The 17,645-nt window shown below is 47.2% G+C and overlaps 1 protein-coding gene across 1 annotated transcript; it reads right to left on the bottom strand.

The window, feature by feature from the left end:
* Positions 1–235: 235 nt before the first annotated feature.
* On the bottom strand, positions 236–15,964 carry LOC115464379 (vomeronasal type-2 receptor 26-like). The gene is made up of 3 exons (XM_030194765.1): positions 15,817–15,964; positions 4,751–4,753; positions 236–1,131 (listed from the first exon to the last, which is right to left on the bottom strand). The coding sequence occupies exons 1-3, from the start codon at positions 15,962–15,964 to the stop codon at positions 236–238; spliced, it is 1,047 nt and encodes a 348-aa protein (XP_030050625.1).
* Between the last annotated feature and the right edge of the window lie 1,681 nt (positions 15,965–17,645).

The raw sequence follows: 17,645 nt of genomic DNA, 5'->3' as shown, positions 1-17,645 counted from the left end.
TACACTGAGGGACCAGAGGCACCGTATATATCTATACATTTAAACTAAAAGTATATTCAGATAGTAACTGAATATTTCCTCTGTCGAGATAAACTTCCCATCCTTCCCTTGATCATCCCTTTTGAAACTCATGAATGTACAGTTGGCTTAGAATATTGGACAGGGTATAAGTTGGAATGTCAGATTTTGTTGTTATTTTAGCTTTCCTTTAACATTCAGGGAAGTTTACGTCAATTTATTTTTTTGTGATATACTTCCTGTTGTTCCTGTCAGGCCTCAGCAGAATAATGTAGCATTTAGGGATAAAGACACACCCCAGTATTCCAGCACTAGAGGCAAGGATAGCAAATATCTCCACTGCTACCATATACTTGCCCCTGGTGCTCAGGTATGTTGGGATGAAAGACACCCAGACACTGCAGAACACCAGCATGCTGAAGGTGATATATTTGGCCTCATTGAAACTGTCAGGTAGATTTCTTGCTAGAAAAGCTACAAAGAAGCTGATACCAGTCAGAAATCCCAGGTAGCCCAGAACACAGTAAAATGCAATTATTGACCCTTCATTACATTCAATTCGAATTGTTCCATCTTCTGCTTGCATGTTAAGAAGTGGGAATGGAGGTGCAGTTCCCAACCAGATAAGGCAAAAGAGGACTTGAAGAAGGGAAAAGGAAAGCACTATAGAGTATGAGACTCTGGAACCCATCCATTTCCGGAGCTTGCTTCCAGGCTTGGTAGTCTGAAAAGCCATGACTACCGTGATTGTTTTTGCCAGGACAGAGGAGAGAGAGATGGAGAACGTTATTCCGAAGGCAGTCTGTCGGAGAGCACAGGTCACCTTCTCAGGACGCCCTATGAATATCAATGAGCAGAGGAAACAGAGCATGAGGGAGACTAAAAGAATGTAGCTTAGGTTCCGGTTGTTGGATCTCACAATGGGAGTGTCTCTGTAATTAATGAAGATTACAAAAATGATAGCAGTGATGAGAAAAAAGAAAATGCTGATAAGCATCAAAATGATTCCCAAAGGTTCGTCATGGGAAAGGAAGCTTATCATTTTTGGGATGCAGACATCTCCTTTTTCATTGGGCCATTGGTCCTCTGGGCATCTTATACAGTTGTCCATATCTGAGAAGAGAGAATATTTCTTAGCAACTCAAAAACAGCATCAGATTACAATAGTGGCTAAATATTGCTCTTAATTTATACCCTCTAGTGGTGGAGATAGACATTACCCTTGAAGGAATAAGGTGTTCTACTGTCACGGTTCTCTCCAAAATCGAAAAGCTTCACCAAACCAGGGAAGTTTACATTAAAATATTTATTTTATGTTTGATGTTGGAGCATAAAAAAAGTTTTAGTATTCACTGAACTAAACATTTATCAAATATTCTTTGTTTCAGAAAACAACATCATCAATAAGAATAAGTGGCATCTTGAAATATTTATGAAAATTAACCACAGCATTCACTTCTCTTTCTCTTTTCCAGAATCAAAACTCCCAGGTATCTCAAACAGCTTTAGTGAACATTAAAAGAAAAAGAAAAAAAAAACAGCTTTTCAGCATTTTTTCTGGAACAAAAAAAAAAGTGTTGTTTCCTCTTATTTTAACAATATAGTATAAGTGAATTTTTAAATCAACCCTGTCTTTCCCTGAATTGATTCATGGTGAACCAGTTATATTTTCCAGGAACTTCGGATTCCCTTCAAGAATAACACCGAAATCAGGTAAGTTCAGTTTTTCTTTTACTATCAACTCTCCTATTTTTTATTTGTGAAGTCCACCTTTTGCTTTTATTTAACCCTTTATTTTTACTACTACTACTACTGTAAATCATTTCTATAGCGCTACCAGTCATACGCAGCGCTTTACAACTGAACATGAAGAAAAGACAGTCCCTGCTCAAAAGAGATTACAATCTAAATCAGGACAGACAGACAGGACCAATAAGGATAAGGGTAGGACAGAGAGAAGGACATAAGGAAAGGGACTATTGAAGAGAGGAAGACAAGATAAAGGTTACGAGCAAGTGACAAGTTAGGAGTTATTTATTAAGTTAGTTAGTTATTTAACTTTGTATCTCATTCCAAGTGTTGTCACTTAGCTTGTTTCTTCTAGCTCTCTTGGAACCTTCTTTTTTTCTCCTTTCTTTGTGTTGGTTACTAGCATAGTCTTCTTTGCCTGAACTCCAGAACCTCTTGGTATTCTTCTGGGGCACCTGCTGTCCTAGCTTTACATAAACCAATAAAAGAAACCTACATCCCTAACTAAGGAGTTTAAAGAGTTTATGCAATGGACCCTTTGGTTGTCCCCTAACTTTCTGCTCAAATTTGTTTCCATAATTAGCCCTCCCACTAGGTATAGTATACGATTCCACAATCATTCATGAAATCTTAGCTGTATCTTGATAAGGATGTTAAAAGAATTGAAGCAGTGTAAAGAAAAGCTTCAAGAATGGTATGGGATTTGAATTACAAGACGTATGAGGAGAGACTTGCTGACCTGAACATGTATACCTTGTAGGATAGGTATTAATCCACAAATGAACCTTTTCCGGAGATGTGAAGGCGGTAGAACTAGAGGACATGAAATGAGATTGAAGGGGAGCAGACTCAAGAAAAATGTCAGGAAGTATTTTTTCACGGAGAGAGTGGTGGATACTTGGAATGCCCTCCCGTGGGAGGTGGTAGAGATGAAAACGGTAACGGGGAAGAAGTGTAGATAGAAAAGAGGAGGGGACCAAGAACAGAACCCTGAGGTACGCCGACAGGCAGAGGGATAGAAGTAGAAGAGGATCCACCAGAGTGAACACTAAAGGTGCGGAGGGAGAGGTAGGAAGAGAACCAGGAAAGGACAGAGCCCTGGAATCCAAGTAAGGACAGGATATCGAGGAGTATGCTGTGATCGACAGTGTCAAAAGCAGCGGAAAGATCAAGAAGGATGAGGATGGAATAGAGACCTCTGGATTTAGCCAGTAATAGGTCATTGGAGACTTTAGTAAGCGCAGTTTTGGTTGAGTGGAGAGGGCGAAAACCAGATTGTAGTAGGTCAAGAATAGCATGTGAGGAGAGAAAATCAAGGCAGCGGTGGTGAACAGCACACTCAAGTAATTTGGAGAGAAAAGGGAGGAGGGAGATGGGTCGGTAATTAGAGGGACAAGTAGGGTCGAGTGAAGGCTTCTTAAGGAGAGGTGTGACCACAGCATGTTTAAAGGCAGTAGGGACAGTTGCAGTGGAAAGTGAGAGGTTGAGAATGTGACAGATAAAAGGAATAAGAGCAGGTGAGATGGCATTAAGAAGGTGGGTGGGAATGGGATCAGAGGAACAGGTGGTACATTTTGAGGAAGAAAGGAGAAGTGTAGTTTCTTCTATAGTAACTTCAGGAAAGGAGGAAAAGGAATAAGGGGAAGGAGAGAGAGGGGAACGGACTAGTGGAGGGAGAGGTGGCGAGGTAGAGAATTCAAGGTTTATCTTTTGAACCTTGTCATGAAAGAATTCAGCAAGGGTCTGAGGAGATAATGAAGGGGGAGTTGGGGGAGGGGGCACCTTGAGGAGAGAGTTCAATGTGGTGAAGAGAAGACGAGGGTTAGAGCCAAGAGAGTTGGTCAGTTGGATATAATAATCCTGTTTGGCGCGTAGAAGAGCAGATTGGAAGGAGGTCAGCATGAACTTAAAGTGTAAGAAATCAGCAAGGGCCCGAGATTTCTGTCAGAGGCATTCGGCGGAGCGAGTACAGGAACGTAGGTAGCGGATATTAGAAGTCAGCCAAGGTTGGGGTTTTGTACGCCTTATAGGGCAAGTCATCAAAGGTGCAAGAGTGTCTAAGGCAGAGGATAGAGTATTGTTGTAAGAAGAAACAGCCTCGTTGACAGACGTGGATGGTGCCACAGTAGAGAGGAGGTTTGAAACATGGGAGGATAGAGATGAAGGGTCAATATCGTAAAGATTCCTAGACAAATTAGATAAGATAGGACGGGACTGAGAGGGAGGATATTTAAGTGTGAAAGTTAAGATGGTGATCAGAGAGGGGAAGATCAGAGGCAAGGAAACTATAGGGTGAACAGTTGGAGGAGAAGATGAGATCAAGACAGTGACCATTTTGATGAGTGGGGGAGGTGGAGCATAGTTGGAAATTAAAGGAGGACGTTAAAGCGAGTAACTTGGAAATATAAGAGTTGGAAGGATCATTAGCAGGAATAAAAAGTCGCCAAGGATGAGAGAGGGGGAGGAAGGATCATGGAAGAAGGCAAGCCAGGCGTCAAAGTCACTGAGAAAGGATGAAAGGGACTTATCAGGGGGACGATAAATGACCGCTATTCGAAGAGGCAGAGGAGAGAAAAGGCGGATAGAGTGGACTTCAAAGGAAGAAAAACATTGAGATTGATGTGGAAGAAGGGGTTGAAATCTGGAGGAGGGAAAAGTAGTCCAACACCGCCACCGCGACCAGCACGGCGAGGAGTATGTGAAAAAAGATAACCGCCTTGGCAGAAGGCTGCAACTGAAGCAGAGTCATCAGGGCAGAGCCAGGTTTCTTTTATGGCGAGCAGATGGAGGTGACGCGAGATAAAGAGGTCCTGGATGTAGGGGAGTTTGTTATAGATAGAGCGGGCATTCCATAGGGCGCAAGAGAAGGGCAGAGAAGAGGAGGGGAGTAGAGGAATAGAGATGAGGTTAGAGAGGTCACGGTGAGATCTGTAGAGTTGGGATAATAGTTGGTGAGGAGGGCCAGGATTGGGATTGATGTCACCAGCTGAGAGTAAGAGAAGGAGTAAAAGAGAGCGGAGGAGAGTAGAAGAGGTGTGGCCACGAAGGTGTCGAAGGCGAGAGGTATTTAGGTGGAATGGGGAAGGCAAAATGGAGGGAAGAAAGAGACGGAGATTAAAAGCCAAGAGGGAGGAAGAGGGTAGGAGAGAAGGTGAGGTGATGAAGTCGATGGATGGGCAGTGAGTTCCTGTAGCGGAGAGAGGTAGGGGGTGAGGAAAAAGATTAGGAAGGGACAGGGCTAGGAAGAGAATTTGAATAGGGGCCATAAATGACTGAGGTACTTTAGCAACTGGGAAGAAGATTGGATGTAAAGGGAAAAATGCCCCGCGCGCCACCTAAAGCGGAGGCCCTAAGTGGATCGGAGTGGACCTGGGTGTCACCCCAGAGAAGGCTGTAAGGATATGCAGGTGAGCTGCAAGTCCTCCACAGCACCTGAAAGGCAGCCGGTGGTAGAGCTGGGCACCTCTCAGCTGAGGAAAGGCTTACCAGGGGTTAGGCCGAAGCCAGCATTCCTCCCCCTGAGGGTCGCCTGATCCTAGCCAAGAAGCACCTGGAAAATCTGTGCACTTGGAGCGAGGGCCCTGGGAAGGTCGGGGTGGACCTGGAGTCACCCCGGATACAGCTGTGAGGAAATCTTGTTGGGCAGACTGGATGGACCGTGCAGGTCTTTTCTGCCATCATCTACTGTGCTACTCATGTTACTATTCATTCTTTTACAATCTCTGGTTCTTGTAAAATTTAACTATTTTCTTTCCAAAGTATAATTTCACATAGAGATTTAGCATCTGTCGTCAGCTGCTCAGAAAAGCCTTGCCTAGCCTGGTATGAAGGCCTGAAAGTATCTCCTATGCCTCTTCAGTATTGAAATCTCTTATATATATATATATATATATATATATATATATATATATATATATATATATATATATATATATATATTTTTTTTTTTTTTTTTTTTTTTTTTGTAAATCAGGGCTCAATCTATACAGTCACTCTCCAAGCTAACACTCCTGAGCCAAACTATCACAACGGTCCCAGTTTCTTAACTATTCTCAGTCACACTCTGAGAAATACACAGCAATTACTAGAGGTTCTTTTGAAAACATTCTGATTAGGCCACTGACTGCCAGACACCACTCAAACACGTCAGCTCTTCCACCCAACTTAACCCACCGTTTCCTAGGAGACTGACCCTTCTGATGTCACCACTTGTCACATCTGTGGTCATGACCACCCTCAGACTTACCTTGTTTCTGGGGGTCAGCTTCCTAGCTGGCTCCTGTTTCTTCTGTCTGTCCTTTCTCAGCTAGCTCTGGCACCCTGTGCTGGCTGCATCCAGCAGCATGACACTAATTGCTTCACTATACTGCACCTGTGGGTGTTGCCTGGGTTAGCTCCCTCTCTCTCTCTCTGTGTGCTGGCTGCTTCCAGCATGACTCTAATTGCTTCACCACACTGCACCTGGGGGTGGGAAGCCTCTCTGTGTTTCACTGTGCTTTCTGCCTGCTCCTTGGTTTGTGCCTGAACAGCCTCTGTAGTTACTTAGAGATTGCTGCAGCTGCACCGCTGGTGTTGAAGGGCTTTATTAATCACTGAGAGACTGCAGCCTCCGCTGCTTCGTTGATTTTTTTTAAAGGCTGGGTCATCACGGTGCTGGGTGGCAGGAGAAGAGGGTCGGCGGCACGGAGCTGATAGGCAGGTGGGGACTGGGTCGAGGAGGGGGGCTCAGATGGGTATGGGTGGCTGGAGGGAGGGGGAGCAGGGAAACGAGGATAGTCGCTGGACATGGGTGGATGGCAGGGGAGGGCAGGGGGACAGGAGGGTCGCTGGACATGGGTGGATGACAGGAGGCACAGGGGGGTTGCTGGACATGGGTGGATGGCAGGGGGGACGGGGGGGGCGCTGGACATGGGTGGATGGCAGGGGGAAAGGGGGTTGCTGGACATGGGTGGATGGCAGGGGAGGGCAGGGGGGACAGGAGGGTCGCTGGACATGGGTGGATGGCAGGGGGGACGGGGGTTGCTGGACATGGGTGGATGGCAGGGGAGGGCAGGGGGACAGGAGGGTCGCTGGACATGGGTGGATGACAGGGGGGACAGGGGGGTTGCTGGACATGGGTGGATGGCAGGGGGAAGAGAGAATCGCTCGACATGGGTGGATGGCAGGGGGACGGGGGGGTCACTGGACATGGTTGGATGGCAGGGGGGCGGGAGGATTGCTGGACATGGGTGGATGGCAGGGGAGGGCAGGGGGGACAGAAGGGTCTCTGGACATGGGTGGATGGCAGGGGGACGGGGGTTGCTGGACATGGGTGGATGGCAGGGGAGGGCAGGGGGGACAGGAGGGTCGCTGGACATGGGTGGATGGCAGGGGGACGGGGGTTGCTGGACATGGGTGGATGGCAGGGGAGGGCAGGGGGACATGAGGGTCGCTGGACATGGGTGGATGGCAGGGGGGACAGGAGTGTCGCTGAACATGGGTGGATGGCAGGGGGGATGGGGGTTGCTGGACATGGGTGGATGGCAGGGGAGGGCAGGGGGACAGGAGGGTCGCTGGACATGGGTGGATGACAGGGGGGATGGGGGTTGCTGGACATGGGTGGATGGCAGGGGGAAGAGAGAATCACTCGACATGGGTGGATGGCAGGGGGGACGGGGGGTTGCTGGACATGGTTGGATGGCAGGGGGGATGGGGGGTTGCTGGACATGGGTAGATGGCAGGGGAGGGCAGGAGGGACAGGAGGGTCACTAGACATGGGTGTATGGCAGGGGGGACGGGGGGTTGCTGGACATGGGTGGATGGCAGGGGAGGGCTGGGGAGGGCAGGGGGGCAGGAGGGTCGCTGGACATGGGTGGATGGCAGGGGGGACAGGAGGGTCGCTGAACATGGGTGGATGGCAGGGGAGATGGGGGGGTTGCTGGACATGGGTGGATGGCAGGGGAGATGGGGGGGTCGCTGGAAATGGATGGATGACAGGGGAGACGGGGGGTTGCTGGACATGGGTGGATGGCAGGGGGAAGAGAGAATCGCTCGACATGGGTGGATGGCAGGGGTAATGGGGGTTGCTGGACATGGGTGGATGGCAGGGGGGACAGGGGGGGTTGCTGGACATGGGTGGATGGCAGGGGGGATGGGGGGTTGCTGGACATGGGTGGATGGCAGGGGGAAGAGAGAATCGCTCGACATGGGTGGATGGCAGGGGGGACGGGGGGGAGGTCACTGGACATGGGTGGATGGCAGGGGGGACGGGGTTGCTGGACATGGGTGGATGGCAGGGGAGAGCAGGGGGACAGGAGGGTCGCTGGAAATGGGTGGATGACAGGGGACACGGGGGGTTGCTGGACATGGGTGGATGGCAGGGGGAAGAGAGAATCACTCGACATGGGTGGATGGCAGAGGGGATGGGGGGGGTCGTTGGACATGGGTGGATGGCAGGGGGGATGGGGGTTGCTGGACATGGGTGGATGGCAGGGGAGGGCAGGGGGGACAGGAGGGTCGCTGGACATGGGTGGATGGCAGGGGGGACAGGGGGGTTGCTGGACATGGGTGGATAGCATGGGGAAGAGAGAATCGCTCGACATGGGTGGATGGCAGGGGTAACGGGGGTTGCTGGACATGGGTGGAGGGCAGGGGGGACAGGAGGGTCGCTGGACATGGGTGGATGGCAGGGGGGACAGGGGGGTTGCTGGACATGGGTGGATGGCAGGGGGGACGGGGGGTTGCTGGACATGGGTGGATGGCAGGGGGGACAGGAGGGTCGCTGGACATGGGTGGATTTCAGGGGGGATGGGGGGTTGCTGGACATGGATGGAGGGCAAAGGAGGGCAGGGGGGACAGGAGGGTCCCTGGACATGGGTGGATGGCAGGGGGGACGGGGGGTTGCTGGACATGGGTGGAGGGCAAGGGAGGGCAGGGGGGACAGGAGGGTCGCTGGACATGGGTGGATGGCAGGGGGGACAGGAGGGTCGCTGGACATGGGTGAATGGAGAGCAGGGGAGAGGAGGGCTGCTAGACATGGGTGGAAAGAGGAGAGAGAAGGGAGAGAGAAGAAATGCTGGACACGGATGGAGGTGAGCAGGGGTGTAGCTACGGGTGGGCCTGGGTGAGCCTTGGCCCACCAAATCTGAGCTCAGGCCCACCCAGTTTTAAGCGCTGGTGAAAAGTGCACAGCTAAGGAGCAGCAGAACGGGCCACAGCCTTAGTGTCTGCTATCGCGAGAATGGGCCACAGCCTTAGTTTCTGCCGTCGCAGAGGCAGCCCGCCCTGCTCAGCTGACCTCCCTCCCAGTTCCACCCACCTGCATTTTGGCAGTCTCAGCAGCTCTTGACTTCTGGTCCTGGCTCCTCATCCTCGACCAGCACTGCCTTCCATCCCACACTCAGCCTCGTTCTCGCATAAGCTCAGCTGCTGCATGTGCCGCAGTCACGCGGCACTGCCTGCTTCTCCCCAGCCCGCAGTGCACATGGCACGATGGTGCTGGCCGGGCCACACGCAGTGCCGCATAGGAAAGGCTGCTGTTGGCCTGGCTGTGTCGTGGTGCCCTGCCGTCCGCGTCTGGGTCTAGATGATTCAGTACCGGGTTCTTAACAGTGAGTCACTCGAATCTTCGATCACGGTAGTAGTCACAACAGTAGCAATGCCCCACAGCACAGTCTGAGTCAGCTACAGGAGCCAGGGCACATCAAGTAATAAAATTTAAATAATTTTTTTTTAATGTCATGTAATTTTTGTATTCAAAATGTTGGCTGGTGGTAGTGGGCTTCTGGGTGGGGGAGGGCTCTTCATAGCCTAGTGCAAAAAAAGTATATTTAATGATTAAAATATACCTTTTTTTGCCCTAGGCAGTGAAGAGCCCACCCCCACCCAGAAGCCCACCACCAGCCAGCATTTTGATTACTCCTGTAATAAAAATGATGGCTCTGGTCTGGTGCTGGGCTTCTGGGTGGGGGTGGGGGGGGCGGTGGGCTCTTCACTGCCAAGGGCAACAAAAGTATATTTTAATCATTAAATATATCTCTTTTGCCCTAGGCAATGAGGAGCCCACCCCACCCAGAAATTTACCAACAATAAATTTTAATAGTGCCCAGCTTAATTTAAAAAAAAGTTGTCTATTCCTCTCATTTTGGTGAGTTCTTGGGTGGTGATGGTCTCTCTGCAATGCCCAGGTTAAAATTGTTTAAAAAAAAACAACTTTATATTTAATGTGGGTGGGGGTGGGGGTTTGGGCTCTGCTGTGTCCAGGACCTTAAAAAACAAAAGGTTTTATATTTAATGCTGATGTACCTCAGGGCGGGGGAGATGACAGACTATGGGAGGATGGGTAGGGGTAGGACAGGGCTGACACTAGGCTACAGTGAGGGATGGAAGGTAGGGTAGAGAAGGGCTGATGCCAGGCTGCGAGGATGGGGGTAGGGTAGAGAAGGGAAGAGCTGATGCTGGGCTATGGGGATGGATGGGAGGTAGAAAGGGATAGGTAGGGATGATTCCGAACTATGGGTATAGATGGGGTGGTAGGAAGGGAAAGGTAGAGCTGATGCCAGGCTACAAGGATGGATGAGGGTGGTAGGGCGGATTCTGGGCTATATGGATGGATGGGGGATAGGGAAGGCAAAGGTAGGGCTGATGTCGGGCTACAGGGAGGGATGGGGGGGGTAGGGAAGGGCAGGGCTGATGCTAGGCTACAGGGCAATTTTAAAGTTTTGGTCCTTTATGCTGTAATTGATGAAGGTTGAGCTGTGTTCTGCATGTGAGAGATTCTTCTGGCATGTGGTTGGTGTGGGGATCTATATGTCTGACTTGTCTGGCTTTTCCAGTAGGACGCATATTGGTGTTGTCTATATTCACTGCTGCCTTTTAAAGGTGCTGTTATTGGTATTTGTGTGTTCAGAATTGGTGGTGTTAAGGTTTGCAACATAGGCTCCGAGTATTTATGTTGTTATGTTGATGCAGGACAGATAGGAAGATTATTTATTTAGAAATCCATCATCAAGCACACTCTAAGGCATTATTTAGGAGTATCCCAAGAAACACTACTCACACCTATATATATACATAGTGCCCATCCATATTAACTCTGGGCCCACCCAAAATGTCAGGTCTGGCTACGCCACTGGAGGTGAGGAAAGAGTGAGGAAGGAGATGAGATGAAGGAAAAGGAAGAGAGGAGAAAAACTGCACATGGATGTAGAAAATAGGCAGAAGCTGGATCCACTGGACAGTCAAGTCTGCAGAGGACCCAGCTTTTACTTACGGATGTAGGGCAAGAAATGAAGAAGAAAGGAGGAAAGTAAAGAAATAAATGGAAAGGAAGCCCTGGAAACTGAGTTAAGAGGACAGATAGCAACAGAATCAGATACTGAGCCAGCATGATCAGAAAAACAAAGTCACCAGACAACAAAGGTAGGAAAAATCATTTTATTTTCATTTTAGTGTCTGGAATATGTCCAATTTGAGAATTTACATCTGCTGTCTTATTTTGCACTGGGTATACTGGAGCTGTAACAGCTTACAGAAATTATTTATAATGAAAAAAAATCACGTTATTTTTTCTCCTATACTAGTATAATATTTTCAATGATGTCTGTTTATATGCGCAATGGCTGGTATAAGGGGTATGGCAAATGTGGGTGTGGCTATAATAGGGGTGGAGTCATATTTGGTGACTCCACCCACAATGAGTACCAGCACCTTTTTTTCTACAAAAAAAGCACTGAGTATTGATCTGATGTAATTTAAAGAAGTTCCAATGCCACTTATCAGAGTTAGTCAGAGAATTGCTTTACAACACACAGAGGGTTCATAAAACATGCACTTTTAGTCATATTAAAAAGGGGCTTCCTGAGGACATCTTTGCGTTGGGAGAGTAAAGCACTTACACAAAATGGAATCTCCTAATCTGTACATCATTTTTCTCCTTTCTTCCAATCATAAAGAATGTACAAAATTTACAAGAACTTTATAGATGAGGCTGACATTTACACTTCCAAGTTTCAGAATATTGTATGTTTCATGCGCAAATGTCACATCTATGCGCTAACATTTATGTGACCTATTTAATTTTGGTTCCGGAATGGTGGAACCCTGTTACAGAATTGCCTGTTATGTGATTTGCTGATTTATTGTTGATATTCTTTGCTGCTTCAAATAAATGGCATTACATTGTTACTAAATTTTACATAAGCTTTGACCCTGATGCACAAAACTTAACGAGCTAGCAACGTGCTTTTTATACTGGTTCTAGCCGGTTTATCGAGCACGGAGCTAAGTGAGTCACGCACAAAAGGGTTCTACAGGGTCCTGTCATGGTAGCAGCTAATGAAAATTGTATGCAAAGTTATTTTAATGAGCTACTACTACTCAAATGTGCATTCCAAGTGATGCACAGCCATTTTTGTAGCAATGCACAGAAAGGACCGCCTACCTTTAGGATTAAATTTTTACGGGTGGTCAGGAGCTGCCAGTACTGCTGTCTCATTCCATTTGCCTCTGAAATAGCAGTTATCGGATGACTGAGGAGAACTCCAGCATCTCTAGAGCCCGCCCCCTCCCACACTTATCAAGCATGCATGGCAGCCCTTCACTTTCTCCTTTTCCTCGCTCTACCTTGCTTCACTCCCTGCCTATACTGCTGCTGTCATACACGCATCTTGCATGTGTGTATGAAAGATGTCTGTAGCATACACAGAGCAGCGACAAGTACAGAAGAGCAAAAAACCTCCACACGGGTAATACAGCCAAATAAACAGCGAAGGAGACAAGAAGGATGATGATGCCAGAAAAGATCTGATGGACTCAAAGAGTTCTCATCAAAGGTTTATTACTAGAAACTGGACACGAATCGTGTTTCAGCCACTAAGGCCTGCCTCAGGAGTCCCTTTAAAGTGTTTCTATGTCGATATCTGAAAACACTACTGCTTCTAAAGTTGGTGTATCAGTACAAACTCTCATGAGCACAGTGGAAAAACGTTTTTCCACTGTGCTCATGAGTGTTTGGTGACATTGGCTTCTTAGCCGAGTTGGACTGCACTTTTCTTTGTACTGATACACCAACTTTAGAAGCAGTAGTGCTTTCAGATATCGACATAGAAATGCTTTAAACGGACTCCTGAGGCAGGCCTTAGTACCTGAAACATGATTCGTGTTGAGTCCAGTTTCTAGTAATAAACCTTTGATGAGAACTCTTTGAGTCCATCAGATCTTTTCTGGCATCATCATCCTTCTTGTCTCCTTTGCTGTGTTTGTTTGGCATGTGCAGAGCAGCCACGCTTAGCCAATTAGCAGTTCTGCGCATGCTTGGGTAACAAATTGGCTTCCCCCTTACCAAGCTGCTTGCTGTTTTTGTAAGCAGCTCATTTGCATGCACATTCTTTTGAGCATCCCTCGCTATTTCTAACTCTGTAATTTTTATCGAGTTGGAAATAGCAATCGGTGCTTTACCAGGGCTTTGATGCATCTGCCCTTTGTGTTGAAAAGTGTAGGGGGCCTATGGTGTGTTCCCATCAAGAATTTTTCAAATACTGACCTAATTTTGATACGACTTCACCACATTTATGGAATACATAGAGACAATTGATTTTATGCACAACCCCTCACAAATTCTATAAATGGTGCCTACAATTGGGTGCAAATTGGGTAAATATTTATATAATGCAGTCAATTATGGCTAATTTTCACTACATTGGCCCTTAATTGGTGACAAGTATCAATAATTGGGTTTAACAAGCACAAACTGGCAATAATTTGTAGTTATGTGTAAAATCGACTTATACCCCTATTCTATAAACTGAGCCCCTAATTTCTATGGTTTGTATCTGGGAGGGGCATGGTTGGATCAGGGACGTGCCAAGCAATTAGATGCCATGTATAGAATACAGTCATTTACGTGCCTTACAGCTTGCTTAGATTCCAATTTCACTACTGCAACCAATAGGATAATATCTCTTGTTTGACCTCAGTGGTAGGAAGGATAAGCTAGATCTGACCTTCCGGACATTCTGACCACTTCCGGGAAGATTGAGAAGTAGGGAATGGTATAGTGTAATCAGTGGGAGGAACTGGTTATAGAAAGAAACACCCCCCGACTAGAAAACTTTGATTCACCCTAGAATAGTGCCTTTGGCTTTCCTAAAATCTCCCTTCAAGCCTAAGCCTTGGCCTTATAACCCAGAAAGTTTTCTGACTGTGTCCTGTACTACTCAAGCTAGTATACTAAAAGTCTAGAAGTGTTAGGTTTTCAAAGCAGGAAACTGGGTTTGTGAGCCCTTGGGCCACTGCCGAGGAGCAGCAGTGGCAGGCAAAACCACCCCACACCAGAAGCAAGGCAGAACGGACGTACCGGCAAATCCAGGCAAGGTCTCTAGGCCGGCAGCAAGCAGAAGCAGTAGTCAGGTTCAGGCAAAGGTTCAAAGGCGGGCGGCAAGCAAAAGCAAAGTCCAGGTTCAGGCAAAGGTTCAAAAGGCAGGCGGCAAGCAAAGGCAAAGTCCAGGTTCAGGCAAAGGTTCAAAAGGCAGGACTCTGGGCCAGTGGCGTTCCTGGCCTGGATGGCACCCGGGGCGAAGCGCCGATGCCCCCCCCCCCTGGGTGCAGCGCCCCCCCCCCCCCCCCCACTAGATGACACCTCCCCCCCTCCGGCAAAATGACACCCCCCCCCGGGTGCACGCCACTGGGGGGGGTGCCGCAGCGCGCGCCTGCTCCTCCGAGTTCGCTAAACTTTGTTCGTTCGCTGCAGCTCCCTGTTCCGGGGCAGAGGGAGCTGCAGCGAACGAATGAAGTTTAGCGAACTCGGAGGAGCAGGCGCGTGTCGCAGCACCCCCCAGCGGCGTGCACCCGGGGCGGACAGCCCCCATCGCCCCCCCCCCCCCTTGGTACACCACTGCTCTGGGCTAAGACTCACAGACTAACTAGAACCAGGCAGGAATAACAGGCAAGAAACCAGACTGGGCATAAGTGTAGCAAGCACCAACATACCAGGGCCTTAGGCGATGCAAAGGCAACTGCAGAGAGATTCCAAAAGGCTAATAAGCCCAGCAGCACCTGGAACACAGCTGCAGCAATCACCAGGCAACCACGGGTGCTGTGCAGGCTCAAACAACACAAGAAAACCTGGCATCCTGGAAGATCCGGACCGGACTAAGCAGAAATCTGGAACGGGTGATGGTCCATAGCAGCCACCCGTTCTGGCCACCAGAGGGCGAGGAAAGCACAGACGTAACAAGGAGTGACTCATGAGCTTATAGGAGACAGTGGCCAGTTAAGCAAATGCCATGTTGGTGGTATGAAGGAAAGAAGAACCTTCTGCATCCCTTCTGAGGTAAGGAGGAATAGAAAGAAACAGACTATCCCTGGGATTCTACAAAGGTTGCCCAAATTTGAGCACGGCTTTCAGATCCTCATGCAACTAAATTTTGTGATTTTAACTTCAGTTTATTTTTAATGTTGTTATTGTGATATTACTTAGTGCTTGTAACTGTTTTATTGCTGATTATGAATGTGTGCACAGCTTTGGACCTCTTGGGGTTCTATGATTTATAAATCCCAGAGAATAGAACAGAATAAAATAATGTCCTGTAAGAAGTGGGGCTGGACATTAGTATCTGGTCTCATTAAGAAGTTTATCAGCCTGATGCTTTTGGCCACTATGAATAGCTCAGCATGTGAGATTGATCAGAAGCTGTTTTATTCATCATCACAGAAATAAGATCCCATATGTTAGTGACTCCAAGGGCAAACTAAAGTGCAATAAAAGGCCAATTTGCACTACACCTTAGTAACAACCCTCCTAAATCCTTTGACTATCGGGCATCTAGTAAACTTGGTACCTCCACTATATACTTCTGGGTTTGAACAATAAGGGATGGAATTAGCTACTAAGATCTATCAACTTCTTCTAAGTAACATAGACTGACCATTATTGAAGACACAATTCTGGACTGGATGGTCTATTGTTCTTTTTTTCAATGTATTTTATCATGTTCTTATGAATTTCACAGAGCATGCACAATACTGAAGAAATTGCAAATATGAGCCTCTCATGTTATACACATCACTCACCAGTTTGATTGGAGATATGTCCAGCTGGACAGGGAATACAGTCATAGCAGCAGACAGGTTGTCCTTCCCTGGGTAATTTCCTGAAGCCAGGAGCACAGCTCTGACTGCATCTGGATTGTGGAGGTGTCTGAGGATAGAATAAAAACATATCTCTACCTTCAAATGTCACTAGGCTGTAGTTTATAAAATGCAAAATTCTTTCTGTCCACTTAAGGCCCAATTCAGAGATCACAAATTACCGCCTTAGAGGTTTGTTTTCCCCCTAGAACAGCTAAATTATAGTCAGCTATTCTTCATAGGAAGGATATTTATCTACTTTAAAAGTACAACAATCAAAAACCTAAGGGAACAAACCCCTATCATAAAACAACTAAATCGAGAAATGGGTTTAAAAAATTTACACAATATACTCCATTCATGTAAAGAGCAAACAATAAATTAAACAAAAGACACCTCCAAAGCTCCTGGTAGGGGAGTCCCATTACTATCACAGGTGTCAGAGACTAGGGGATTCCAGGGGAGAGCTGTCTGTTATTTTTGTTCTTCAATAGCCCTGAGCGTCAAGACAGCGAGGATGTGGGCTCAAAAGATAAGTTTAGTTTTAATTAATTAATTATTGATTTCGTAACTTTAGACAAGCAGCAGCTGGCCATAGTTGGTGAAGGTTTAACAGAGTTTTTTTGGTTGATTGTATAATCACAAGAGACACAAATAGCACTTAATATGGTGTTAAATGAAGAGTAGCCCAGTGAATGAAGTGCTATACCACTTGGCATAAGTTATTATTAACTGTAAAAGATAGTGGATAGTTCTGAGGGCACTCTTCTCAAAAAATACTTTTTAAAGAAAAAAAGATAAGAGATTTGGAAGCATTTGTGCTGGTTTCTGACAGTGTTGACTAGCACATTACAGAATAAACTGCTATCACTGGAGGAGAAGGCAGATGATATGGAGAATCGTTCATGGAGGGGGAATTTACAGCTGGTCGGTCTTCCTGAGACTATACCAGATGCGGAGCTGAGGAAGTTTTTGGAGACTTGGTTAGTCTCTGCTCTGTGGCTGCAGTCAGAGGCAGGCCCTCTCTGCATTGAGCGGGCGCATAGGTTTGGGCCCAAGAGACCAGCAGAGGCGTGCCCATGTGCTGTCATCTGTAAGATTTTGAACTACGCACAGAAGTTGGAAATTCTGAGAGCTATTAGAGTGAAGGGGCCTCTAATATATGAGAATAAATCAGTTTTGTGCTTTCAAGACTTTTCAGCTCAGATCTCACTTGAGGAGGGTGTACGCGCCCATTTGAACAGGCCTCCATCAACGCCATAAGCAGCATAACATCTGTTTTACTGTTCCGGGATCTTGCCAGATATTTGTGACCTAGATTGGCCAATGTCGGAAATGGGATACTGGGTTTGATGAACCTTCAGTCTGTTCTAGTATGGCAATGCTTATGATCTTATGCTTATATTCTTATGTTAAATAAAGCTGTATAATTTCATGCTGAAATTCCAAACGGTTGAAGAGAAAACAACAAAAACCTATAGGAGGTTACATTTTTTGTGTGTTTCACCCTGTAGATAGGACTGAGTTTTATGTAGTTTGATTTATCTAGTTAACACGGGGTCCTTTTACCAAGCTGCAGTAAAAGTGGACCTGTGCTAGCGGCGGTGGCAATTTTTGTCACACACCAGGCAAAGGCTTAGCCAGATTTTGATCTCAGGGGGAGCAGACTTTTATAAAATAGGCACCGGTTGGTGTCAGCTAGACAGCAGTGTCTGTGTTGTTGCTCAGGGGCTGTGGCGGGCAATGATTAATACAGGCTGTCTCTGTTGCGT

This window comes from Microcaecilia unicolor, chromosome 3, assembly GCF_901765095.1.
Source record: "Microcaecilia unicolor chromosome 3, aMicUni1.1, whole genome shotgun sequence".
Taxonomy (NCBI): domain Eukaryota; kingdom Metazoa; phylum Chordata; class Amphibia; order Gymnophiona; family Siphonopidae; genus Microcaecilia; species Microcaecilia unicolor.
This window is presented reverse-complemented; position numbering and strand designations above follow the sequence as displayed.

Coding starts and splice junctions, on each gene's coding strand:
- LOC115464379 (XM_030194765.1), bottom strand. CDS start 15,964: ATGTTTTTATTCTATCCTCAGACACCTCCACAATCCAGATGCAGTCAG.